The sequence below is a fragment of the Tenrec ecaudatus genome, chromosome 1, assembly GCF_050624435.1.
Source record: "Tenrec ecaudatus isolate mTenEca1 chromosome 1, mTenEca1.hap1, whole genome shotgun sequence".
Taxonomy (NCBI): domain Eukaryota; kingdom Metazoa; phylum Chordata; class Mammalia; order Afrosoricida; family Tenrecidae; genus Tenrec; species Tenrec ecaudatus.
The window spans coordinates 232,538,631-232,565,760 of record NC_134530.1 but is presented as its reverse complement, the minus strand read 5'-3'; the positions used below and the strand labels follow the sequence as shown (position 1 = coordinate 232,565,760).

The 27,130-nt window shown below is 45.0% G+C and overlaps 2 protein-coding genes across 2 annotated transcripts in view; one reads left to right on the top strand and one right to left on the bottom strand.

Moving 5' to 3' along the window:
• Positions 1 to 10,894, bottom strand: part of FLVCR1 (FLVCR choline and heme transporter 1) — a 31,216-nt gene extending 20,322 nt beyond the window's left edge. Inside the window, exons 1-2 of the mRNA XM_075530174.1 lie at positions 9,959 to 10,894; positions 2,355 to 2,496 (exon numbers count right to left, since the gene is read on the bottom strand). Of these exons, the coding sequence (XP_075386289.1) occupies positions 2,355 to 2,496; positions 9,959 to 10,696 (880 nt within the window). The 5' untranslated portion in view covers positions 10,697 to 10,894. The remainder of the gene's footprint in view (positions 1 to 2,354; positions 2,497 to 9,958) is intronic.
• A 140-nt stretch (positions 10,895 to 11,034) lies between these two features.
• SPATA45 (spermatogenesis associated 45) overlaps positions 11,035 to 27,130 on the top strand; it is a 36,781-nt gene continuing 20,685 nt past the window's right edge. The window contains exon 1 of the mRNA XM_075530189.1: positions 11,035 to 11,480. The gene's annotated coding sequence lies outside the window, so the exon portion shown is untranslated. The remainder of the gene's footprint in view (positions 11,481 to 27,130) is intronic.

Genomic DNA, 27,130 nt, shown 5'->3' with positions numbered 1-27,130 from the left:
ATCAGAAAAGCCGATTTCTAATTCTTTAAAAATATTGAGATTTCTTTAAAACTTTCAAAAGCTCTTAAAACTGTAATCAGTCCCTCTTCATCGTCCGCATACCACAGATCTGCCACTCCCTGACTGAAAACATAAAACTGACAAAGAATCTGGCAAAATCCTTCCAATGCTACAAGGGAGACACGGTCATTATCTTCAGGGAGATAAAGTGAAGGGCTTCCAGTGTGTAGCTTCTTCAGTCGCTATGGATAAACTCCTTAGCGCTTTCAGTATATCCGAGGGGGTACCCCCCAAAACACAGAACTTTCTCCCCAAACCTATGTAGTTAATTTTTTGTACAAAACAACCTTATCGCCTTCAAAGTACTCTTCATTACACTTAGTACATTTGTCAAATCTGCGATTCCATTCTTGGAAATATTTTTCAAACTCATCTGTTTGGATGGCTGACAGCACTCCCAAACAGGAGGTTTTTAAATTCACCTATTCTGTGTCCTCAAATTGTTGTCCTTTTATGTCCTTCTTCATTCATGGACACAAAAAGAAGTCACACTGAGTGCAGTCAGTAGAGTAAGCTGCATTGGGTAAGGGAAACATTGGGTTGTTTTGTTTTTTTACCAAAAACTGGTGCACTGGGATGGCTACGTGAGCAGGTGCATTGTTGTGGTGGCAAAACCAGTTCCCTGTCTGCCACAAATCAGACCTTTTTAGTCACACACTGTTTTGCAATCTTTTTAGAATCTCTAAATAGAAAGCTTGATTAAAAATCTGATCTGGTAGAACGAACCCCAGGTGAGCTATGAGTTGACATTTTCGTCCGTTCAGGAAGTTGACAGATGTCCAGAATAAGGTTTGTCATCAGTCAACATTTCACTTTTTTTGAAACAAGAAAACCACTCATACGTGAGTTTTTCCCATAGCGCTGTCCTTGTAAGCTGTGTTCAACATCACAACAGTTTCTGCAGCATGTTTCCCCCAGCAGGAAACAAAATTTCATAGCTGCACACTGTGTTTTCTTAAGTCGAACATCACACACACAAAAACAAGGTTTGAGCAAAAACAGTTTTTACAAAAAAATTCACTGTGACCAGAGAGAACATTCCCAGGTGATGCCACTGGGTGTACTAACTCAGAGCGAGTTGCTTGATTCTCACCTAGTGGGAAAAATGCAGACTATGAAACCTCTGCCCAGCAGAGCTTTTCTCCGTTTCTTTGGATACCCCCTCGTACAGTCTTTGAAAACTTTGAGGCTTTCCTATATGGAGATCATAAAGCCTGAATCTCTCATCCCTGGGACAGTCATCATGAAAATTAACATATACACGAGAAGCTCCAGCTAAGATGCAGTTTAATGTAAGCATTCATGACGAGGTAATGAAAAGGCAACGTTCGCGGTCCTTTCCTCATCAAGCCAATTTCAGATGGATGGATGCAGACAGGGTAATAGCACAGACTAGGTTCCTGGCTACGTTACTTCTGTTAGCGGCGATAATCAAAAACACTTTACCTATCCTTTCCCACAGATCCTAAACTTGGTTCTCATTAGAAAATGAACTTAAATGTCAGACCTTCCCAAAGCTTCTTCCAAATGGACGGAGGCTGCTGGCAGCTGAGTGGGACTGACTGCTTCCAGAGACAGGCCCGGGCGAGAGGACGCCGTGGAGAATGGTGGCGGCAGGGCTTTGCTGGAGTGGCCTAACAAGCAGATAGTTGCCACAGTTTGAATCTGAAGAACAGCTTCCTGGTCCCCACAATCATTTTAAAGCTGAATGGGGCATGCTGGGTAGGATTTATCATTAAAAACAACGCTGCCATCTACTTGCGTCATTTCAAAGCATGACAAGAACTCGTCCCGGTTAAGAGTGTGTCGCTAGCCCAGTTGATCCTGATTCCGGGATCTGAATCAGGGGCGCAGAGTAGAACTGCTCCACGGGGCTTTCATGGTTGGAGACCTTTCAGAAGAGGTAAGTCACCAGGATTGTCTTTGGGAAGTGGGTTCAAAGCACCAACCTGCAGGCTGGCAGTCGAATGCTTAATTGGCTGTGCCACCCCGTTGGGCCCAAGAAACAGACTATTGAGAGGCATGTGGAAAAGAAGAGGCAGGCAGTACCTATGAAGCCAGCAGTTACTGGGAAGGAAAGTTAGTAGGGAGAGACATGAGATGAATTAGTCTTCAGAGTCTTTTGGATGTTCTGATGGATGCAGTGAGTCCTGACCCCTCTCCGGGGCTGTGGCACTCACAACGGGAGCAAGACCGTGCCCGTCAGGAGGGCGAGCAGCACAGAGCATTAGAGATTCCATCAGTCAAGTGTTGCAACATGGCTTCTTTAGCGTCAGCAAAAACAAGGTGCTTACCAATGGCTGTTAAAATGAACAGAAGTGTGGAGATGGCTGCGGTGCCATAAAACATGGTGCTGATACTGCAGGCTAGGTCAGTGCTGTTCTTCGTGTTGGGCACTAAAACCGGTGGGAGCAAAAAGCCAACTGCAGTCCCAAGCTGTAAAACAAGCAGTCCAGTCAACAGTGAGTATCCCATCCCCACCCTCCCACCAAGCTCATTTGGCCCCAGAGCAGTCCTATGCTGGGTTCCCAAGGCAGTGACTCTTGACAGGAGAGGGTAGACTCCTCTTTCACCAGCAGAGCAGTTGGGGGGGGTTGAACCGCTGACCTTGCAGTTGGCAATCCAGTGGCACCACCAGGGCTCCTTATAGTTATCCTAAGAAGGGTGGGGTGCATAATAGCAAATGATAGGACCTCAGGAGATAGCTGATATAGGTAAATGGGCTTTGTGAACTTTGAAGCATTCCGTGCTACTGTCTTTGTTTTGAATGTACTGTGAATGGAGAATTATTGACAACTCTTTCCTGTTGAACATACATTTACTGAACTTCTGCTATCTGAAAGATACTGCTACAAAGATGTGTATGATAGTCCTGGACTTTTAAATGCTTACAATAAAGAGTGTGGGAGCAAAAATGCAAAATAAGAACCAAAAGAGATGACCTCCAGAGAGGAAAAGTAAATGCCGGCAAATCATGTGTCTGTTAAAGGTCTAGCATAAAGATGAAACAGACAAAGAACTCTTACAATTCCACAAAAGAAAGTCAAACAATCCAGTTTTAAAATGGGCTGGGAACTTGAATAGACGTTTCCTTAATGATAAACAAACGGCCGGAAATACACAGCAGATGCTCAGCCTCCATCGCGTCATTAGGGAAATCAAGTCAAGCCCACAGTGGGATTCCAGGTTGAGCCATTGTTGTGTGCCACCGAATAGATTCCTACTCACAGCAGAACACCCCAAAGATGACCCCTCACAAGGCTGTCCTCTTTCTGGAAGCAGACTGACCATCCTTCTCCTGCTGCGAGGCTGGTGAGTCCAAAATACCAACCTTTCTAGTAACAGCCGAGTGCCGCACCCTGTGCCACGGGTTTCTTCTTTTTAAATCATACTGGGGGCTCGTACAACTAGATCAAGGTAATGGTTGCACAACGTTGTGAATGCACCAAATGCCACCGAATTGTTGCATAGGGTAATTATGTGAATTTTGTCTATAAAGAGGCTGAATATGATCATTGCAAGAAGAAATCAAATCAAATTATTAAGGAAATTCCATGGAGGGAGCTAATCAGAGGAAGCTGAGGAGAAAGAGCCCAAGAGGGGTTTCAAGAAGCTGAGGTATAAAGTTTACTAAACACAAGGAGGCTTCAAAAAGTTCATGGAAAAATAGAAAAGATCGTGAAATTTTCCTACAAACTTTTCAAAACTCCCTCATGTCCCATTTGCTTCCTTACAAAAAGTCTGAGAAAATTAAGCAGGTGGTTAGCAAAGAGGGTAGTGAGTATAGCACTGTGAGTCCTTGTAATTTATCCAAACCAGAGCAATGCTTGGAGTGGAAGAGGCACCATTAGAAGGATCCTAGAGAGCAAGTAGACACCTGGACTGGTCCAGCAAAGGGAGGCAACTGGTCATTCTAGCTGAGGGGATACAATGGAGGAGGCCCTTGGGCAGACTTGGGGCTCAGGAAACGTTTCTTGAGAAGCAAACATCTGAAAATGCTGCGATGGCCAAGCAAAGCAGATATGTTCCAAGCCAAGAGAAGAGTGTGTACACAGGCCAGAAAAGAGAGACAGGAAGTAATGAGCAGTGAAGAGACAGACAGACAGACAGAGAGGAGAATGGCACTGTGCACGGAGAGGGGGCTGAAGAGTCCGCAGGAGGCAGATCTGGAAAGTCTTACATGTCCCATGAGATAATTTGCATTTTATACCAAGGGCAACAGAAGCCACTGTAGGGGACGGAGTGACCTGAGCAGATCTGCAAAGGTGAACACACTGGATGAATGTGAAGACTGGAGGGCAGAGAGCAAGGTTACAGATATGGAAACCAGCCAGCAAGCTCTGGGTGAGAGGCAAGAGGGTATCCAAAGTGAAGGCCATAGCAGTAAAGTACGACGAGTGATGGTTTTTATGGGAGACCCCAGTAGAAATATGAAGCTGGCTGGGGGCTATCTGAGCCTGAAGCTTTTTTCATCTATCCAACAAGTTTCTGGCTTTTTTTTAAAGAGCCTGCAGTGGATTGAGGTGTGTATTTTCAGACCACATGTCTATTGAATCTAATGAAGAAGACTAGAGACAACGAATGGACAATAAACATATAAGCAAGACACACAACATGCCTAGCAGTGAGAAGTACTTATATGGGCAAGTAAAAGTAGAGGTTTGACATAACAGTGACTGGGCTCTATAATAAAATTGTCAAGAAATGTCATTGTGGAGAAATGCCATTTAATAGGAGGCAAAAGCTATTTATAGAGGTATAGCTATAGGCATGTATCTACATAAATATATTAATTTGTAATGAAAGGGATAGCAGCTAATGTACTTATATCTATAAGTATTAAGCTAGCAAACAGACTTTGGGCCTCTACTCAAGGTCTCCCTTAACACAAGAACACTTTGTTCTAATAACCTGGCATTCCGTGATGCTCACCTTCTTGCCACGATTGCTGAAGACAAAATGGGTGCATAAGCAAATATGGTGAAGAGAGCTGATGGTACCCGGCTACCAAAAAATATAGTGTCTGCGGTCTTAAAGGCTTGAAGATAAACAAGCATCCATCTAGCTCAGAAGCAACAAAGCCCACATGGAAGAAGCACACCAGCCTGTGTGATCACAAGGTGTTGAAAGGATCAGGTATCAGGCATCAAACAAAAAATCATACCACTGTGAATAACGGAGGGTGCAGAGTGGAGACCCAAAGCCCATCTGTAGACAATTGGACATCCCTCCACAGAAGGGTTATAAGAAAGGGATGATCCAACCAAAGTGCAGCGCAGCACCGATGAATCACACACCATTCCTCTATCCCAGAATACTTCCTCCCCCACTACCATGACCCATTTCTACCTTACCAATATGGCTAGACCAGTACAGATAAGAGTTCTCATATTGGTACACATAAGAGTTCTCAAGACAGGGAATTCAGGAAAGATAAACCCCTCAGATATAGTAACGGGAGGAGCGATATCCTGAAGGTAGGGGATGGTCAGGGAGGGGGAGAAAAGGGGAACCTATCACAAGATTGGATATATAGCTCCCCACTTCGAGAAGGGGACAAATAAAGAAAATGTGGGTGAAGGGAGACAAAGGACAGTGTAAGACATGGAAATAATAATAATATATAATAGATCAAGAATACAGGAGGGTAGAAGGGTGGGGGAGGCAGGGGGAAAAGAGGAGCTTATGTCAAGGGCTGATGCAAAAATGTCTTGGAAATGACTATGGCAACATATGTACAAATATGCTTGATAAAATTGATGTATGGAATGTTATAAGAGCTGTAAGTGAGCCCCCCCCCCCCATGAAATGATGGGGAGAAAAATGACACTTAAAATAATGTAAGCTGAGAGCTGAAGGAAAATGTGGGTGGCCCAAGAAAATTATTCCAGGTACAAGGAATGCTTCGGCAAAAGCAAGTGTTAAGTGCAGTGTTCTTCACTGAATCAATATCAACCAAACTCACTGCTGCCTGGTCAATTGTGGCTCACAGTGACCCTCTCGGCCAGAGTTAACGGCTCCTCTCCCCTTGCCCAATGCTGGACATTTGTATGGATCAGAAAGCCTCTCCTCGTGGAGCACCTGGTGTTTCACCCACAGACTGCGTGGTGTGCGGCCCACAGCACGATCCCCCGCCACCAGGGCACCTCCTGAATGAACTAATGGAGGCCAGTGTTAGTAAGGGTTTGGAAGCCAGTGTAAAACATTAGTCCTCTGGGAAATTACTGGAAAGTCTGAAGCAGTGTGGTGACTTGTCCTATATTTTAAAAGTTTCTTCAATAGAAGGGCTGCTGAGAAGGTGAGAAGGGCTGCTGAGACAGGTGAGAGGATTGAAGAACCATACAGACTTGAGCGTGAACGTTGCCACCAACTGGCGGGTGACTTTGGGGACATAACTTTGTTCTTCCAAGTCTGCTTCCTTCCCTATAAAATGGAGACTGGTCATCCTTAATATACACATTAGATGCCACGGCACACAGAACCCACTCAGCGCAGGGCCAGGCTGGCAGGGATTGCTCACGAAATGTAGTGATTATCCCATAAGCTAAGCTGCCAACGCAGATTTGAAAGTCCCGAGCAAGTGGCCAGCTATTGGTGCCAAGGAAAAGATGAAAACACCTTAGGGGAAAGTAGGGCAAAGGCCTCGAGCTGTGCTCCACATCAGAGGGAATCCTGCCTAAGAGAAAACGTCTCCCCATGTCATCCACACCGAGGTGGAGCCTCAGCTATGGGGGTTAGAATACTGCCACGCTCAACAAAGTACTCAACTTGAACACCATTTTGTCCACGTAAAACACTTTAGGAACACAAGCAGCATGAACCACTATGATACCCTGTTTCTCAGGGTCTTCAGGGGTGCCACGTCTCAGCAGCAGATGCCCGGCTGTCATCCTAGGCACGGCCTGGTGGGTCAACATGGAGGTAAAATCTACGGTTTGCAGATTTCTAACTAAATCCTCTTCCAGCTGAAGGAACACTAAGTGTCATTTACATAAAATGTCCCAGACCCCATATGTCAACTTTAAATGGTAATTTAAAACATCAGTCTGCAATTTAATATAAAAACAAATCACCATGCTACTGGAATACCAGTGACACTGGAACTGACAGTGTTAAAATTAGGCAGTTCCTTGATGGAAACGGTAAATCCAATCCAGCCACCGGTTTACAATGGATTCCACAAGCTTTTGTTTTTCTTGCATTATCTTTCTATTAAAAACTACTCATTGCAATGTACAGATGTGCTTTACACAAATGATGTATGTATGGATTGTGATAAGCTGTATGAGCCCCTAATAAAATGATTAAAACAAACAAAAATTATGATTATCACATAATAGGGAAAATTATAAACAAACTTAATGCCCAAGTGTATAGATATGTTTAGATTATGATACCTCTGTACAATATTTATTGTTCAACCATTAAAATTGTGCTAGTGAGCTGTCTTTAATAACATAAAGAACCTATTATTATAATGTAATTTCTAAAAGCCAAATGTAAACTTGTATAATGGTCTTGATGACTTATAAATATATAAATGAAATGTAAAAAAAAAAACAAAAAACCCACACCAAACCAAACCAAAAAACTAGTCATTGCGTCAGATGGTGTAAGATATGATAAAATATGGGAGAGTGGAGGGTGAGTGGGTTGGAAAGGGGGAACTGATTACAAGGAGCCACATGTGACCTCTTCCCTGGGAGAGGGACAGCAGAGAAGGGGGGAAGGGAGACCCCGAATAGGGCAAGATATGACAAAATAACGAGGTATAAGTTACCAAGGGCATATGAGGGAGGGGGGAAAGGGGAGGGAGGGGGGAAAAAAAAAAGAGGACCTGATGCAGGGGGCTTAAGTGGAGAGCAAATGCCTTGAGAATGATTGGGGCAGGGAATGTATGGATGTGCTTTATACAATTGATGTATGTATATGTATGGATTGTGGTAAGAGTTGTTGGAGTCCCTAATAAAATGTAAAAGAAGAAAAGAGAAAAAAATGATTAGGGCAAAGACTGTACAGATGTGCTTTATACAATTGATGTATGTATATGTATGAACTGTGAAAAGAATTGTATCAGCCCCAATAAATTGTTAAAAAAAAAAAAAGATATGATAAAATAATAATTATTTATAAATTATCAAAGGTTCAGGGTGAGAGGGGAGTGAGGGGAAAAATGAGGAGCTGATACCAGAGGCTCAGGTAGAAAGCAGGTGTTTTGAGAATGATGATGGCAACATATGTACGAATGTGCTGGGCACAAATGATGTATGTACAGATTGTGCAAAGAGTTGTATGAGTCCCTAATAAAATGATTTCTAAATAAATAGACTAGTCATTGGACTCAGTCATTCTGTGAAGATTTGATGACTGATCACTTGATCATGACAGAATCATGATTTCTGTTACTGCCTCTAGGTTTAGTAGCATTGGGGATGCCATAGTGGGCGACAGAAAAAAAAGACATGTTCTTTATTGACTTTTATTTAAATAGTTGTATTAAATAGCAAATATTAATGAGAATGCCTTTGGACAAAGTAATTGTGCACTTACTCACAAATTCAAATATGCATTGCCAGCCTAGATTATGGAGTGATCATAACAGTAACATTCCGTATCAGTGAGTGATTCCGTGAGCACTGTCATTCAAAGTGAGGAGGTAAAAACTGTTAGCCTCCATCTTATAGGTACGAAAACGGAGTGTTGGAGAGACAAAATTATTTTCCCAAAGTCGCCAGCTAGTTATAATATCAATATACAATGGGTTATGAATTGGGCTGCTAGCTGAAAGAAAGGTTGGCTGTTCAGGCCCACCAGCTACTAGGAGGGAGAAAGAGGCAGGCAGTCAGGGTTTTGTCTTAGAACCCAAGGAGCAGTGCTGCTGGTCCTCTAGGCTGCCTCAAGTCCAAATCAACTCTTCCAGACTAAACATACTGATGGAAATACATATGTCAGTATGTAATAAATCTCAGGACATATTTTAAATATTTATGAAAACAGATGGGAGAACTACATTAACGTGATAAGAACCCAGGAAACGTCTGAAAAATATCTTTTAAAAAAGGTTTGTTTAAAACGAAGGATTGTGAATATTGTACAGTTAACTCCCTCAATGAGGACTCTCAACATTTCTGTATTCTTTCATTTGCACAAAGTTTTGTGTACAATTATTGTGAACACTTTCCTCTTTATCTTTACCCCGTTTCCCCTAATGTGAGACACATAGCGAGCAAGAAAATAGAAAAACAAACTTTTGTATTAGCCACTGGGCTGACCGCTGATAGATATATAAAATTAAACACCGGCTGTGCACAATGACTCTCGAAATGGAAGCAAACACCCAGAATCTAGATCGTTCCTTTGCGAAGAATACACTCCTGGCAGATCGAATACCCACCCAGGTCTTAGTCATCAGTCTCATAGCAAACTGTATGTAATGCCAGGTGCACAAGACGCAAACCTTACTTATTTCATGATTATTTTTCCAAGTAAGAGACAAAGTTGGCACTTAAGACTGATTTATGAAGTGGTAAAGGCAAGATCAGCAGTTCTAACCCCCCAGCGGCTCCCCAGGAGAAAGATAAGGCTGTCTGCTCTCATAAAAATTTACAGCCTCTATAAAGAAGCACTATGAATCTGATTCCACTCACTGACAGTGGTAGGGGGGGTTGACGGTGGGACTGGGGAGCGATGTGTGTATAGGTGTGTGTGGGGGGGTGAATGGTGGTATCGATCCTTACAAAACAATAAATTCTCTCTACTCCAAGACTGTCTCATTTCTTGTGACTCCTATTTCCACTCTCCTTCCGCATTCGCGAAATATAGCCCGAGGGGCCATCCATGTCTAGCCGTTTTCTTGTCTTTCAAGGGCTTGATTTTCATGCGCCACCCCAGTTCTTACCTGATTGCCCAGCACAGCGGTGGCACAGGCTGTGGACACCTCCTTGGGTCCAAACCACACGGAGGCGATGCGGGAGGGCAAGCCCAGGATGAACACCTGGGCCACGGAGCACAGGCACTGGCCCAGCATGGTGACCCAGAAGAGGTGTTGCCCCACGCTGCCGCACTTGACCCAGGCACCCAAGGCGTTGAGGCCGCTGCCCAGCAGCGCGGTGAGCCGCAGGCCTTTGGTGTCCAGCAACCAGGTGGCGGGGAAGATGAGGGGCACGTAGGCCAGCATGTACACCATGGACAGCCAGGCGATATGCAGCGAGGATACCGTGTAGAAGCCCTCGAATACGTTGCTGATGATGCTGTACTGGATCCACTGAAAGGCGTTGACCAGCGAGTACAGGCTGAAGATCAGGAGCACCGCGAAGCGCCGCATGGAAAGCGCGACCCTGGGCACAGGAGCGTCCTCATCCCCCGGGGTGCCCTCGTCGGGGCCCGAGGGCAGCAGCCGGGCCTGGGTCTCCTCCTCCAGGGCCAGCGAGGTTTGCGGCCCTCCCAGAGCCTTGGGGGCGGCTCCAGAGCTGTCTAGAGGGTCCCCGTTCAGGACTAGGCAGCCGGCTTGGGGCCCTTTCCGCTGCTCCGCGCTCCTGTCCGGGATGAGCGCGTCCCCCGGAACCGGGAGGTACCCGTTGGCGAGCGGGCGCTCCAGGTCCTCGGATGCCTGCTCTTTGCTGTCCGGCCGCGCCATGTCTCTGGGGCTCCGGCGCCTCCTTCCTGCCTAGCCTTGCGCCCCGCACCGGCAGGAGCCACCTGCCCGAACCTCTCCCGGGGCTCCGCCGTAGCCGGAGCGAGGGCCGAGCGGCAACCGTGCTGCAAGGTCGGCAGACTCCCTGTCCTCCCCACGCGCCCTGCACCAGGCCCGGCCCGAGTGCGCCCCGGCCCCGCGCGGCGGACGCGCCCCGGCCAATCGGGACGGGTTTGCTCGCCAGGGAGCCAATCCGGAGAGCTGGCGTGAGAGTCGGGGCGGGGCGAGCTGCCGGGGAGGAAGGCTGGGCCGGGCCCTCCCGGGGGGATGCCGGGGTGCTGGAGCCTCTCGGCTCGCGGCGGAGGGAGGAAGAGGCCGTCCGGCTGCGCGCAGGGCGGGCACCGGGCACCAGGCGGAAAGGCCAGGCGACATCACGCTCCCCAGAAGGGGTGCTCCTCAGGGCGGGGGCCTGGGCACAGGTGGAGGACGCGTGTGGGGTATCGTGCCTCGCACCGCATGGTCGACCCTGCCTTCAGAGCACGTTTCCTAAAGTCGTGCTTTCTCGGCCCCAGATAGCGTTCCGATCGGACCCAGAAAGATTTCGTCAGCCAGCGGCGCGGGCGAGTCGGAAATCCCCACCCCCATCCACGGGCTGGAGTCGCCGAGGGAAACGCGCTAAGCCTGAGCCAGACGCGTAGCACCACATTCCCCCTGCGGCCAATACCTGGAGTTAATATTTACCGGACGCACACACCAGTGGGTTCCAGGGACCAGACTCGCCGAAACAGTATGTGCTACAGACGCTTGTGAGCTCTGGGGAATGGGAGGAGGTTGTTTTTAATGAAAATGAGACAATGGAGGTATGTATGGATTGTGATAAGAGTTGTTCGAAACCCCAGTAAAATAATTAAAAAATAAATAAACCCAAAATATACCCCCCAAAAAGAAAATGAGGCATAGATCCTGTCCTCAGAAATACACATAGCCCTACCTTGCAGGTCTTCCAGTAATAGAGAAAAATTTTATTTTCGGAACTGAATTTGAAAAAAAAAAAAAAAGCAAAAGACTATAAAAATCCATTTTTAAGGTGAAGTAAGTTTAATCTTTTAAAAAAATGTTGCCATTCAGGATTTAAAACACTATACTTTCCTTTTATTGCCTATACCACTATTATTTTGATACTGAATAAAAATGTATCCTGATCCCCCCAACTACCATGATCCGAATTCTACCTTGCAGGGCTGGATAGGACAGAGGCTGTACACTGGTGCATATGAGGGTTGGAGGTACAGGGAATCCAGGGTGGATGATACCTTCAGGACCAAGGGTGTGAGGGACGATGCTGGGAGAGTGGAGGGTGAGTGGGTTGGAAAGGGGGAACTGATTACAAGGATCCACATGTGACCTCTTCCCTGGGAGAGGGACAGCAGAGAAGGGGGGAAGGGAGACTCCGGATAGGGAGACTCCGGATAGGGCAAGATATGACAAAACAACGATGTATAAATTACCAAGGGCATATGAGGGAGGGGGGAAGGGGGAGGGAGGAGGGGAAAAAAAAGAGGACCTGATGCAAGGGGCTTAAGTGGAGAGCAAATGCCTTGAGAATGATTGGGGCAGGGAATGTATGGATGTGCTTTATACAATTGATGTATGTATATATATGAACTGTGAAAAGAATTGTATGAGCCCCAATAAATTGTTAAAATTAAAAAAAAAAAAAAGAAAGAAAATGTTTTGAGAATGATGATGGCAACAAATGTAAAAATGTGCTTGACACAATGTATGTATGTATTATGATAAGAGTTGTATGAGCTCCAATAAAATGATTTAAAAAAGAAAAAAAAAATGTATCCTGAACCTCTGATTCAGGTGAAATACTGCTACATAGTTCTAAATGTCAAACATTGTGATAGACTTCCTTAACCATCCTATATAAATTGCCACACCCCCTTACCATCTACCCCCACCTGTTTTGTTTTTCTTTTTAACAGTTAATCACCTCCTAAAAGGCAATGCCATTACTGGGCATATGCCCAAAAGAAAGCAAGCAGATCACCAACACACATGTGCTCCCCACGTTCATTACAGCACAGTTCACAATAACAAGAAGTAGGAAACGCCCTACATTCCCTTCAGTAGAAGAGTGGATCAAAAATTCTGTTATGACTCAGAACAAAATCATACCCAATGTGAATGGTCGGGCCCAATGCCCATCTGTAGACAATTGGACATCCCCTCATCGAGGGGTCACAAAGAAGAGATGAGCCAGTCAGGGTGCAGTATAGCCGATGAAACACACAACTTTCCTCTAGTTCTTTAATACTTCCTTCCCCCCACTATCATGACCTCGATTCTACCTTACAAATCAGATGAGACCAGAGCATGCACACTGCTACACATAAGAGCCTGCAACACAGGGAATCCAGGATAAACTCCTTAGGGTCAACAATGAGAGTAGAGATACCAGGAAGATTAGGAGAGGGTGGGGGGAGAGAGGGGAATCGATCACAAGGATCAACATACAACCGCCTCTCGGGGATGAACAACGGAAAAGTGGGTGAGGGGTGACGGAGGATGACGTTAAGATATAAAAAATAATAATCTATAACTTATTAAGGGTTTATGAGGGAGGACAGGGGGAGGGAAGGGGAAGAAATGGAGAGTGGATATCGGGCTCAAGAGAATCTTTTGAAGAGAATTCTTTGAAAATGATGATGGCTGCAAATGTGCTCGACACATTTGGATGAATGTCTGGATTGTGATAAGAGATGTAAGAGCCCCCGATAAAAGTCTTTAATAAAAAAAGAAAAATTCTGGTATATATACACATGCGTATATCCTACACATCCCTGAAAAACAGCGATGAAATGATGAAACATGACGTGGAGGGATCTGGAGGACATGCTGAGTGAAGTTCGTCAAGCACAGAAGGACAAATACTGTCTGACTCCACTGCTGTAGGGACAAACAGCCGAATGGGCACAAGCTCAAGCTTGCAGGGCATCCAGTCTTCGGGGTGGTAGAGGTGGGTAGAAGCAGGGCAGACAGCCAGATAGAAGGCCTGACCGGTACTACGAACCATCCACCATCCACTGTAGGCAAGTATTTTGAAGGTCACTGTCAGAGGCCACCTCAGGTCAGGTCAGCTGGGATCAAATGGTTAAGGGAGGGTAAGGGGATATTGTCTCCTGCGTGGCTGCCATGTGCATCTATGATGAGGTCCCTAGGGGGATGAAGGGCGAGGGGTGGGAGGAGTCTGGAGAGGGGAAAGGGACCAAACAAATGCACCTCTGTTGGTAGGCAAAGTAGGAGGGAGGACTGACTTCCAGCTGGGGGATAAATAACTGAAAATGCTTTGAGGGGACCTTAGGCGGGGGTGGGGGGAGTGTCTTTGGTGGTATGCACTGAATGGGCCACATTGACTGGGGCTTCTGGGTGCATCCTGGGGGCGCAGGCTGGCTGCTGTGGAATGCTGGGACACTGAATCCTGGATCTTCAAAGCACATGGCATGCTCCAGAAGCTGCATCCGTGAGATCCCCTGCGGAAACTCCACCGGGGGAACCGAACCCTACCTCAGACACACATAACCTGAGGACTTCAATCAGAAAATACATGGTGTGTGAAAGATAGCTGTACTAAGATTGCTGAATGGCTAGTAGGCAGACAAACATGGTCTTGGCACATCAGCGCCCGATATGCTGTATTAAGATATGTATTTTTACAGCAAACCTGTGGTGGGCATTTTTAGTGATTATTACTGTAAATTTCCTGGACAATTAACCCCAATTGTTTGTATAAATACCGTCCAGCCATGAAAGGATTGATTCTGTACAAGGGAATAATTCAGGTACTGCAATATGGAGTTAGCTTACATTAGCCCATATCCCTCTCTCAACAGTACTTTAAAAAATTAGTACCAGAAGCTAATCAAAGACAATATTAACAGAAGGTTGTTATGCCCTAGTGCAGAGGTTCTCAGCCTTCCTAATGCTGTGACCCTTTAATACAGTTCCTCATGTTGTGGTGACCACCCCACCCTAACCATTAAATTATTTTTGTTGCTACTTCATAACTATAATTTTGCCACTTATAAATCATAATGTAAATATCTGATCTATAGGACATATTTTCTTTTTTTTTAAACGTTTTATTAGGGGCTCATACAACTCTTATCACAATCCATACATATACATACATCAATTGTATAAAGCACATCTGTACATTCTTTGCCCTAATCATTTTCTTTTCTTTTTTTTTCCTTTTCTTTTTTTACATTTTATTAGGGACTCATACAACTCTTATCACAATCCATACATATACATATATCAATTGTATAAAACATATCCATACATTCCCTGCCCCAATCATTCTCAAAGCATTTGCTCTCCACTTAAGCCCTTTGCATCAGGTCCTCTTTTTTTTTTGCCCCCTCCCTCCCTGCTCCCCCCTCCCAATGTGCCCTTGGTTAGTTTGTCATATCTTGCCCTACCCGGAATCTCCCTTCCCCCCCTTCTCTGCCGTCCCTCTCCCAGGGAGGAGATCACATGTGGATCCTTGTAATCAGTTCCCCCTTTCCAACCCACTCACCTTACACTCTCCCAGCATCGCCCCTCACACCCTTGGTCCTGAAGGTATCATCCAGTATAGGACATATTTTCATTGTTACAAATTGAACATAATTTTTAAGCATAAAGCATAGTGATTAATCACAAAGCAATGTTATTATATATTGTAAAATACTTATGTGTTTTCCGATGGTTTTAGGCGACCCCTGTGAAAGGGTCATTTGACTCCCAAAGGGGTCGAGACCCACTGGTTGAGAACCGCTGTCCTACTGGGATGATAGCTAAGCCTTTCCACCATAAATTAACAGGGAGGTTTTGAAAGGGAGCCAAAGGCAGATGAAAACAAACAACTGCAACAAAAACAACAAAAAGTAAACATAGATCCAGGATGTGGCTTTGTGCTCACAGTAAACCAGCTCTAGCTCAAGAACAATTAGTTCTTACCTCATGGTCCCACTCGATGCACACCCCCAGGAAGGAAGCACAGACAATATGGGTGCGATAGCAAATTGTAGCAAAGGAATTAGATGGTGCCAGCTATTAGATAAAGTAGTGTCTGGGGTCTTAAAGGCTTGTCCAGAAAATCAGCCATGTAAGTGAGATGTCAACTAAGTCCACATGGAAGAAACATACATCATCAGTTACCAGAATCATATAATCCAAAGTTGAAGGAGGGATTAGTATCAGAGCCTAAATTGTGAGGGTCCTGTTTGCAGAAGGTTGTGGATGACAGTGGGGGCCCAAGATACATTTGTGGGAACTGCATAGGAAATAAGCCTCCGTGATCTCCCTCCATCCATAATGGAGGAATAGGGAGAAAGTGGTTACTAAACAGAGTGCATTGGAGAGATGAGTATCCCCTCACTATCATTATCCCAGTTCCACTTTACCATTCCGATTAGACCAGAGGATGTGTACTGGTACAAAATAAAGAGCTGGAAACACAGGGAATCCAGGACAGATAAACCCCTCAGGACTAGTAATGAGAGTACTGATACCAGGAGTGTAAGGGGAATGTGGGGGGAGGAAGGGGGAAACCGATCACAAGGATCTACATATAACTCCCTCCCTGGGAGACGGACAACAGAAAATTGGGTGAAGGGAGACATTAGACAGTGTAAGACATGACAAAATAATAATAATCTATAGATTATCAAGGGTTCATGCGGGAGGGAGGGTGGGAGAAGGAGGGGGGAAATGAGGAGCTGATACCAAGGGCTCAAGAAGAAAGAAAATGTTTGGAGAATGATGATGGCAACAAATGTACAAATGTGCTCAACGCCTGGATGTCTGTATGGATTGTGATAAGAGTTGTACGAGCCCCCAATAAAATGAAGAAGAAGAAGATCAAAGGGATCAACTTGACATGAACAGTTAAAGCATTGTCAGTTGACTCTCCCACTGATGCATGCTGGACCTGATCTGGTTTTCAACATTTTCAGTATTTTTGTTTGGTTTTTGTTTGTTCATATTAGGGTGTATCTCAGAGGTATTATGTCATTGGGGTCACCCTCTTGAAGTTGTACTATATATCTTTCATTCTTTTGGTATATGAAACCCAGGATTGATGAATGTGTAGGGACAAAGGCTTGGGGGGGGAAGGGGGGTAAAGTGGTGGTGGGAGGTGACTGGTAAAAGGGAGACAATGTCAGGAGTCCAGGAAGAAAAGGAATGTTTGGAAACTGATTGTGGTAGCAATTGTACAATACTGCTTGGAGTGGTTGAACTATGGGATGATATGCCATATGTATTAGCTCCCAGTTAGTAATACATTAGAATAAATATAAAATAAATGATGAAAATAAAATGCCTTGTTGTTATTGTTGTCAACTTGGTCATTTTCTCTGTCCCCATTAGAATGTAAGCTTCAAGCAGCCCTGGGTGAAAGTGCTGTTGCTTTTTGCCCTGCTGTTGCGATATCCCAAGAACAGGACCCGGGATGTAGTTGGGGCTCAATAAGTGCTTACTAAATGAATGCAACTGACAAGCACCGAATTACCAGCAAATGGTTTAATTAATTACTTGTTTTATAAATTAAGGCTCTTTTGTTTTGTTTTGCTGTAGAAAAAACTTGTACACTTACTGGCAAACTTTATGTTCTAAATAATGATTTTATTATTTTAGCTTATTGAGATATGGTCTTTGAATGACCAAATCAATCTCTCAATATGGGACCCATATTCTTTTTTAAAAGTTCACTTTATGGATTTCTGAACATTGAACTAATCAGACTGCTTAATACCCAGTATACCTTACCCATTAGGCTGTTAACTACAAGATCAGCAGTTGGAAGCTTTCTGCTTCTCAAGCCCTCCGGGGTGGTTCTACCATAGCCTACAGGATCGGATCACTGTGAGTCGGAATTGACTCACTGACAGGGAGTTTTTAGATTCTTAGCAAGGAGGTTGGGGGTGGAAATCCCCGGGGAATCCTGGAAAGCCAGTCAGTTCCTAACTTTTCTCCATGTTATTTCCCAGCTAGTTCCTACCCTGCTCTTGTCAGGATGTCTTATCATGAATTTTCCCATCGCATAAGGAGCCCGCCCTGCTGGCACAGTGGGTTAAATGTTTGTTAGGCTCTTCACCAGAAAGTCAGTGGTTCAAGTTCACCTCTATGTTTCTGTAAGGAGTTGCAGTCTCAGAAGCCCTACAGAGCAGTTCTATCTGCCCTTTCGGGTCACTGTAGTTGACATCAATTTCATGATGTAATCCGTTTGTCCCATCTAGCCATCCTCCATCATTTTGTGATGTACTAGGAACCCTAGCTCTACACCTGTCGTTATAGTCCTGTTTTGGAGTGAGCAGGATGAGGGTGGGATGTATTTTGAGTCCTCACCATTAGCTTCAGATTAGCTATCATCTTTGCTGGATGTGTTTTTAAAAAGAACTAGCTTTGCTATGTATGATAGAAAAAGAACGAACGTCGGTCTTTGCTTGTTTTGGTTTTTTACAGTCTCAGCAACCCACCTCGATGGTCACTGTGAGCTGGAATGCACTTGATGGCAGTGAGTTTGTGCTTTTTGTTTGTTTTCTTTATTAAAAGATCATTTTGTTGGGGGCTCTTACAGCTCTTATAACAATCCATACATCAATTGTATCGAGCATATTTGTACATATGTTGCCATCATTATTTTCTAAACATTTACTTTCTATTTGAGCCGTTGGTATCGGCTCCTCTTTTTCCCCTCCCTCGCCCCTCACCCTCATGACCCCTTGATAGATTCTAAATTCTTATTATCTTATTATTTTTATATCTTACACTGACCGCTGTCTCCCTCACCCCACGGGGGTGGGGGTGGGTTGTTATGTGTCAATCATTGCAATCAGTTCCCTCTTCCTCCCCTCCTTCCCCCACCTTCCCCATACCCTCCTGGTATTGCTCTTCCCATTCCTATTGACTTCCAGTTTTACGCTGGTCCCTTAATAGGCTTAATCGAGGAAGGCAGGAGGCTGAGGTCATGAACTGGCCGAGTCTAGACCCGGCTTGCCTAGAATGCACAAAAGTGATCAGCATGTCCTCCGCATAATCTTTTAACATCAAAAGGCAAAAATCACACATCCAGCCACGCCCTGGCATGGGCAAGCCACCATCTTGGTGACCACTCACCCTTCCCAACTCCACACACATGGAAGACTAAGCACCTATTAGATGCCAGGTACTGCAGCCTAGAGACTGCTAGCCCAGGACTCAGAGCCATCCTGGGAGTGGGATTCTCACATGCTCCTTTTGCTTGGCCCGCTTCTCCAACTTCTAGGTTTATGAGTCAACAACCCAATGAGATGTAAATGAGCAGAATTCTACAGCTGGACATCTGAACTTCATGGGAGCCATTTCCTGGATGGTTCGCGAGTTCTGAGAGCCATTGCCACAAGATGCAGAACCCTGGGGTGTGAGGGAGACTAGTCAGAGGAGAAGTGGGGGCTGATCTCAGGGATAACGAGTGATAGACAGCATTTGGGACAAGTCTGACATTTGGGACTTTTTAACCTCCACTTCACTGGGATAGCCACAACATTGGGGACAGACTCGTACTAATCCTTCTAAAAGGAATTGTGCTTGCAATAACATAACATGAACCTTAATCTGTCAGAGGCTATCATGGGACTATCTCTTGGCTGTGGGTTAAATGAAGCTAGAACCACGTACGGGCGTGCAGCGCCAACTCTGGGTGAGATTTGCATAAGTAACGTGTCTGTGATACGAGATCTGAATACCATCTATGAGTTAAGGTCCAAGGCGTGATTGGGAGTGATGTGGCTGTTCCTGAGCAAAGGTTGCCTACTGTCTGAAAATGTCAGAAGGGAACCTACTGGTCAGAGCAATGTTACCAGACACTCAATCTGGTGTTCCCTGGAGCCAAGGAAGAGTCCTGCAGGCGAGCCCTCCGAATGAAGCCAGCACACTCTGTCTGACTTCGCAAAAATCTGTCCCAAGACCATCCAGCTCTACCGTGTGGGAAGATTACATCGGGAGGGAGAGGTGAAGGCGGCTAGAAATCAGAATCCTCCCATTTGTACATGTGTGTGTGTAAATGTGCTAGGGATTTAATTCTGTAGCAGGGAGCCTCGTGCGCTAAAATATCTCCAAGGCTTTGCCAAGGCGAGTCCTACCTGTCTAAAATTTAATGATTGCACGATTGAAGTATAACTAATAACAAGCCACACCTAAACTGTCCATATTAGATCTTGCCCTTTTTCTTGGAATGATTGAATTTATCAGATTAGCTAGTTGATAGTTGGATCTAAAGGTGTTAAGATCTGAATGACAAGTGTGTCCTAGGGTAGAAAAGAGACCCCACATTCGAATGTAGCTTATAAAGATGCATTTTTCAAATCTTAAACAGGACAAAGACAAATCAGTCAGATGAGAGAGCCCATCAGATGAGGCCATAATGGTGCTCCCCGAATTCACAGACACGGAGCCACTTAAGTAGAAGGAAATGGTCACAAGAGCGTCAATGGGAGCAGACTAATTCTTCGCAGTTGTAGGAAAGACTAGAGAATCGGGAAGGCATCATGCTTGGGATATATACACTCTTCCAAATTTGAAAAGCTCATCAGATGGTTCAAGGCCTTTTAACAAAGCAGTCAGAGTTTGACTCGTGCCTATATGCTCTAGTACCCTAATTTTCATCAGGGGCAGCTGGAGGCAGGCCCCTGAGGGTGCAGCGGCCCCTCCCTGAGCTGGTTAGACTTGTGGTGGTAATCTACTTTCAAACATATTCTGCCTGAAGGCAAAGGTGTTCACACTGATGCTCGGTGTTCTAAAAGAAATCAATGAGGCTGAATCTACTGGAGATTCAACAATGCATTTAGGGAAATTCCTGGAAATCACAGCGTGCCACACACCTAGTGTTCTTGTTACTATCAGATGCTGCCACCTTGGTTCTGACTCTTAGAGACCCCATGTACACAGAAGGAGATCCCGCCCGGTCCTGGGCCATCTTTGCATGTCTTATGTTTGAGCACATTGTTGCAACCACTGAGCCAGTCCATCTCATTGAGGTCTTCCTCTCTGTTCACGGACCTTTCACTGGAGCCAGCATGAGATCACGTTCTAGGAACTGGTCTCTCCTGAAACAGGTCCAGAGTTAGTTCCTGAGACCCAGGCCTGGTGCTCAGAATTTGAGTTCTGAGACCCATGTGAAGAAGAGGCAGCAAGATGACATGCGTTCACTTCAGACTGCTCCCCGCTCCCAGCCGTTGTCATTTGGGTTCATAATGTCTGAGGTTTTTGTGTCAGGGCAGGGGAGGGGAAAACATGGTTACTTCAATCACTATTTATTAAAGATTTTTTTAAATTTCTGAATCATCCGCTTACTGTAAATATTTGTTGATTATACACGGAGTAGCTTTTGATTTAAGACTAATGATTTAAGGTTAATGAAAGAATGGCTTCATTAATGCTCAGTTAACAAATTTCCACTTCCTCTGCACACTGTCAGGCCATCTTCAATATTGTTAGGCTGGCTTATCCAGAGAAGCAAAACCAGCGCGGCTCCTATATGTATAAGGAGGAACGTCATGTCAAGAAGCAATTTCATACCAAGACAGCATCCAGCCCAGTTCAAATCAAGTCCATGGCCCATGCTGGCCAGCGCTTTCTTCAGATTCATGTAGCTCCAGGAAGATAAAGTGAGGAGCAGGGAGGTCACAGGCTGGGGTGGGGGCAGGTGCAGAGGTCCATGAATCCAAGGTAGATGGGAACCCACAGGTCCCAGGTTGGCTCCCACGGTCAGCAGCCCAGATGGGGCTACCCCTGCAGGCAGACACAGGTCGCAGCAAGGAAGAATTCAGAAGAAGGAAGAAGCCCCCAGTTTCGCTCATATAGAAAGGCCAATGTCCCCAAGGATGCATCACCAGGCTACCACCTGATTGATAGCTTGGATTCCATCCCTATCTCCACCCAGACACCATCAAGTTGACATAAAATCTAACCGCCACAAATCTGTTGATTTCATTTCTTTAGTCATTCTAAAGTATAATATCGTATTTTCTTAATTTTCTTATTTTCACATGCTGAACTGGATCCCATTGAGAGTCTGCGGCTTCAGGTGTTTGCTCCCTTTGTTTCAATCTTGCAATGCTGTCAGAATTCATGCTAAATTGGCAAACCTTGGCTGTTTCCCTTTAGAAGGTAGAGATTCATCCACCTCCATTTAAAGGACAGAATCCCTATCAATACCTGTGGATGGAATGTGGGCAAGTAGCCCTGAGCAAAGAGAAAACAGCTGGTTGCTACCCTGACCGCCTAAAGCTGCTGTGTGCTCCAGAAGACCCCTCCAATGAAATGACCAGCTTTCTCATTTATTTTTATATTTTTCCTGAAACTCCCTTTCCTGGCACATAAAACACTTCTTAAGCTGTTGATCGAGGAGGCAGGCTTTCTTTGGATCCACATGTTCCCTTGCATATTTCTGTGAAATCAATACTCTCATTCTACCTTCTATCCCTATCTCATGGGTCAATTTACTGAGACAGGTTGCTGGAATCACCCGTGCCAAGTGAACAAAGCAAACACCTAAGGTCGCCTTATGGACAGAAGTGTGCTGGAGCCAGCTTTCACAGGCTTCGGAGGGTGTGAGAAAGCTCACTGAACGCAGCTCTTCCCAACATCACCTTCAGTGACATTGTGTTGGTAGCCTGAAATCGGTCATAGTGGGAATATTTACACCATGGGAATCGACAAACATGGCTACCCTGACCAGTATCCCATTGCCTCATCCCACGCACTTAAAACAGTGCCTATACACTTAATGAGCTAAAATATTTAGATAAAAACAGGTTTCCTTAAACAACGAATTTCCTTGTTTAAAAGAAAAAGAAACAAACAGTTTTAGAGCTTTCAAAGAAAAATTCAGTGGGTTACCAAACATAACTCAAAATGACAGATAGAATAAGTCAGATTCTCTAATGTACTAGGGTTTGATAAATATTGGAACATATGAAATAACAAACAAATCACACATTGATTATGATGTTGATTACAAACCATTACCAAAACTTAATACATTCAGTTTTCTTAATTTTCTTGGAGAGTCCCTCATCAAGCCAAGAGAAGACTTCCTACCAACCGACAGTTTGGTTGGGGTCCTAGGCAGGGACTTGGAACCCGAGCACCACGTGTCAAAGGTCATTTTTCCCAAGGCATGAATTAACCCAGAGTCCTTTCTTGAAGTATTAAGGATTTCAAAACACATGCTTCCTTTTGCAAGGTTCTTTCATAATTTTTATTGCTTAATTTGAATTGACCAAACCTTGCACTCCTTCCCTTCTAGTCTAGGTTGATCTAGGATTTTCAGGATTGGGACCGAAATCAGGTCATTTGGAAATGGGAGCCAGGGCAGTCTCTAAGAAACTGACATCAAAATTAGTATATACAAAAAAACAAGGGCTTCAAAGGCTCTTTGACTTTATTGTAAATTTACCTCCACTTGCCTCTTCCACCTATTGCAGGGGTGGGAGGGACAGTGATGGAGGGAAGTCAAGAGCCAGAAGGGAGATGGTGTTAATTTAGCTGCAGGGACCCAGTCTGCCCCCTGCACAGAGCGGTGAAACACGAAGGGAGTGTGCCAGGGTAGCAAGGGGAGCAAAGTAACCAAGTCCCGGAGGAATCCTAAAAATAGACTTCTGACTCAGGGGTGGGGCTTGGCACTTCATCAGACCAGATTGGGAAACATTCATAAGGGTCAGCAGACAGACCTGGAACTATCTATTGTTTTTGTTGTGTGTGTGTGTGTGTGTGTGTGTGTGTGTGTGTGTGTGTGTGTTTTCTTTCACCTGTTTGGGCCGGGTTGGACCATGCAGCTACTTCCCCCAAGTCCCCCGAAAGCTAGCCTGCTGAACTGTGTGATCACTCAAGGCCAGAGCTGGACCATGAAGTCCCTGTCTCCAGCATTCCCAGTAGCTTATCTCTCCAGATCAGGTCTGTACAGCCCCTTCCCTCAGCATTCCAGGAAGCAGGTCTGTGGAAAAACAAGATAATTCACGCACAGACCACATCCTGACTCAGACCTGCAGCTGCAGCATCAGAAAGCCTCCTTCCCCTTATCAGTACATGCGTCCATCCTTGGCTCAAGCCCTGCATATGTCCCATTGCCTCATTGCCAGGCATGAGTTCCCTGACCTAACTCATTGGGTCGCGGAAACCGCCTGGGAGCTCAAGGTGCTCCTGTCCCTTTCTGTGCTCTCCTTTCCCTCCTGGGAGCTCTTTGCCTCAATGAAATCTTTCCCAACTTCACATTCCTGGCTGAATTCTACCTCTGTTCAGAGCCTCCGTTTTCCACCTCTCATCACACTATATCTATCTATGTAAGATAGGCAGGGCAAACAATCCCGAGGAGAAAACAACAGGACTGGCAATCTGGGGGTGGGAGGGGCAGACATGAGAGAGGAGGGCATAGGGAGGGGGAGTAGGAGCTCACACACACAGGGATAAGGGAGCAACAAGAACTCTGAAACTGATGACTAGGACGGCATATAATACCTAGTGGGGTTTGATCAAGGGCAGTGTATCTGAGGGGAATTACTGAGAGCCAAATGGAGAGTGAGCATGATAGTGGGACATGAGGGAAGTGAAAGGAAATAAAGGAAAGAAGGAGGCGGCAAAAACTATTTTTAAAGGTATAGCTATAGGCATGGATATGTAAATAGATCAAATTATAATGAAGGGGGTAGAGGCTAATGTACATATGTTAAGTAGAGAGCAGATGGACTTTGGGCCTCAACTCAAGGCCTCCCTTAACACAAGAACACTTTGTTCTAATAACCTTGCACTCTTTGATGCTCACCTTCCTTGTGTGATCGCTGAAGACAAATTGTGTACATAAGCAAATGTGGTGAAGAAAGCTGATGGTGCCCGGCTATTCAAAGATACAGAGTCTGCAGTCTTAAAGGCTTGAAGACTTGAAGATAAACAAGCAGCAGCCATGTAGCTCAGAAGTAACAAAGCCCACATGGAAGAAGCACACCAGCCTGTGTGATCATGAAGTATTCGATGGGATCAGGTATCAGGCTTCAAAGACCCAAAACAAAAAAATCATATTGGTGTGAAAGAGGGGGCCTGGAGTGGAGACCCAAAGCCCATCTGTAGACAATTGGACATCCCCTCCCACAGAAGGATTACAAGGAAGGGACAATTCAGCCAGGGTGCAGTACAGCACCCACGAAACACACATCATTCCTCTAGTTCCTGAATGCTTCCTTCCCCCCAACTCCCACTACCATGACCCAGGTCTGCCTTAGAAATCTGGCTAGACCAGAGAATAGGCATCGGTACAGATAAGAGCCTTCAACACATGGAATTCAGGACAGATAACCCCTCAGGAACAATAGTGGGAGTAGTGATATCATGAAGGTAGGCAGATGGTGGAGGCTGGGTGGGGAAGGGGAAGGAAGGGGTAACCCATCACAAGGTTGGATATATAGCTCACCCCAAGGGGGGAAAATAGCATAAATGTGGGTGAAGGGAGACAATGGACAGTATAGGACATGAAATGATAATATATAATTGATCAAGGATCCCTGAGGGTGGGGGAGAGAAGGGAAAAAAGAGTAGCTGATCCCAAGGGCTCAAGTAGAAAGAAAATGTTTTGGAAATGTTGATGGCAACATATGTAAAAGTGTGCTTAATACAACCGAATGAATGATTGTTATAAGATTTGTAAGAGCCCCCCACCACCCAATAAAATGATTAAAAAACAAAAAAAGAAAGAAGATCCTTATTTTTTTTTAAAAAAAGGTTCTGGGGAAGGTAACTAATGGACCACTAACTGTGCAATAAGCGGGAGGTTGGCAAAAAAACCCATGGGAGCAGGGCAAGCAATTGAGAGGTTTGCAAGAATTAAAGGCAACAGATGCAAATGCTGTTATATGCAGAGCCCTACGACAATGATGGTCTACAAGTAGACACTTGGATAGACACACAGTCTGGTCAGGCACAGGAGGGAGAGTGACAGTACACCTAGGAATATTTATAGATGTGAATAATATGGATTTGATATATGGAATATAAGATATATATTCTATGTATAGAATCTATTCAGTAACTGCCTTGTACCATGGGCCAGGATGACTACCAGGCTAGCTCACGCCAGTGTCCTGGTTCTTCTGCTGTTGTCTATTGATATTTTGTGCCATCTCCTGTGTTACAGTTCTCTGTCTCTTATGTCTAGGGACCCTGATTTCACATGACACTCTGCTGCTATCTCTTCTTCTTGGCTGTAGTGGGGTTTCCCTGTCTGCCTATGGGATGAAACGTTTGAACAGTTCCCTCATTAGAGTTCCATACACCTGTCTGAATGGCTCTCCCCCTAAGAGAGCCTTTATTTGTATTATTAGCCAACTATCGAGTCCCCTTGGTGGGCCACAAGCACCCCATTTGTATAGTCCCACTCCGTTATTGTTGGGAGTTACAAGAACTGAAAAGCAATAGAAGTGATTCATCATACCATAGTCATTGAAACCCCTTTGGAGCTGAGTTCTATGCTGATGCATATGGCATCACCATGGGCTGGAATTACTCAATGACAATTGGTTTTTATGACTGCACTGAAAAAATATTGACTCTGAGTGGCACAAATTGGTAAGTGCTCAGCTTCGAGCTGACTGGTAATTTGAATTCACCCAGAAATAGCGTGGAAGAAAGGCCTTCAAAAGGTCACAGCCATTAAAAGCCCTACAGAGTGCAATTCTCGGAAATACATTTAAATCTCCTGAAACACATGGGCTGGACTCAACAGGAACTGGTTGGTTGGTTGGTTGGTTGGTTGGTTGGTTGGTTGGTTGGTTGGTTGGTTGGCTGGCTGGCTGGCTGGCTGGCTGGCTGGCTGGCTGGCTGGCTGGCTGGCTGGCTGGCTGGTTGGTTGGTTGGTTGGTTGGTTGGCTGGCTGGCTGGTTGGTTGGGTCTGGAGCTAGACTATGGAAGGCTTTGCTTTCAAATTAAGGAGCCTCAGCATTTTTCTTTAAACATTAAGGAACCACTGAAATGTATTGACTGGAGAAGCACTGTGATCAAACATAATGTTAGTTTACAAGAAGAATTCTCGATGGAAAAGATACAGCCAAAGAACCCTATTAATAGGCAATAGAATATTTTGGAATTATTTAATGTGCTATATTATTCCAACAAGAATTTAAGGAGATGTCTATTAGCAGAATAGGGTAGCTCTATTTCAAGCTTCGAATTGTTTCCAATATGATCTGAGGCAGGGCACAAGGAAACATACAGAAGATAAATGTAAGTGTCCCATCTCGGCGCTCTATCATTATGTTTTCAATCCTGGTTTTATCATCATCAACGTGTCTTTGTTTCCCCCAATACATGATAAGCTTCTTTGAGGCAGAGATTGTTGAACTCATCTTTAAATCTCCT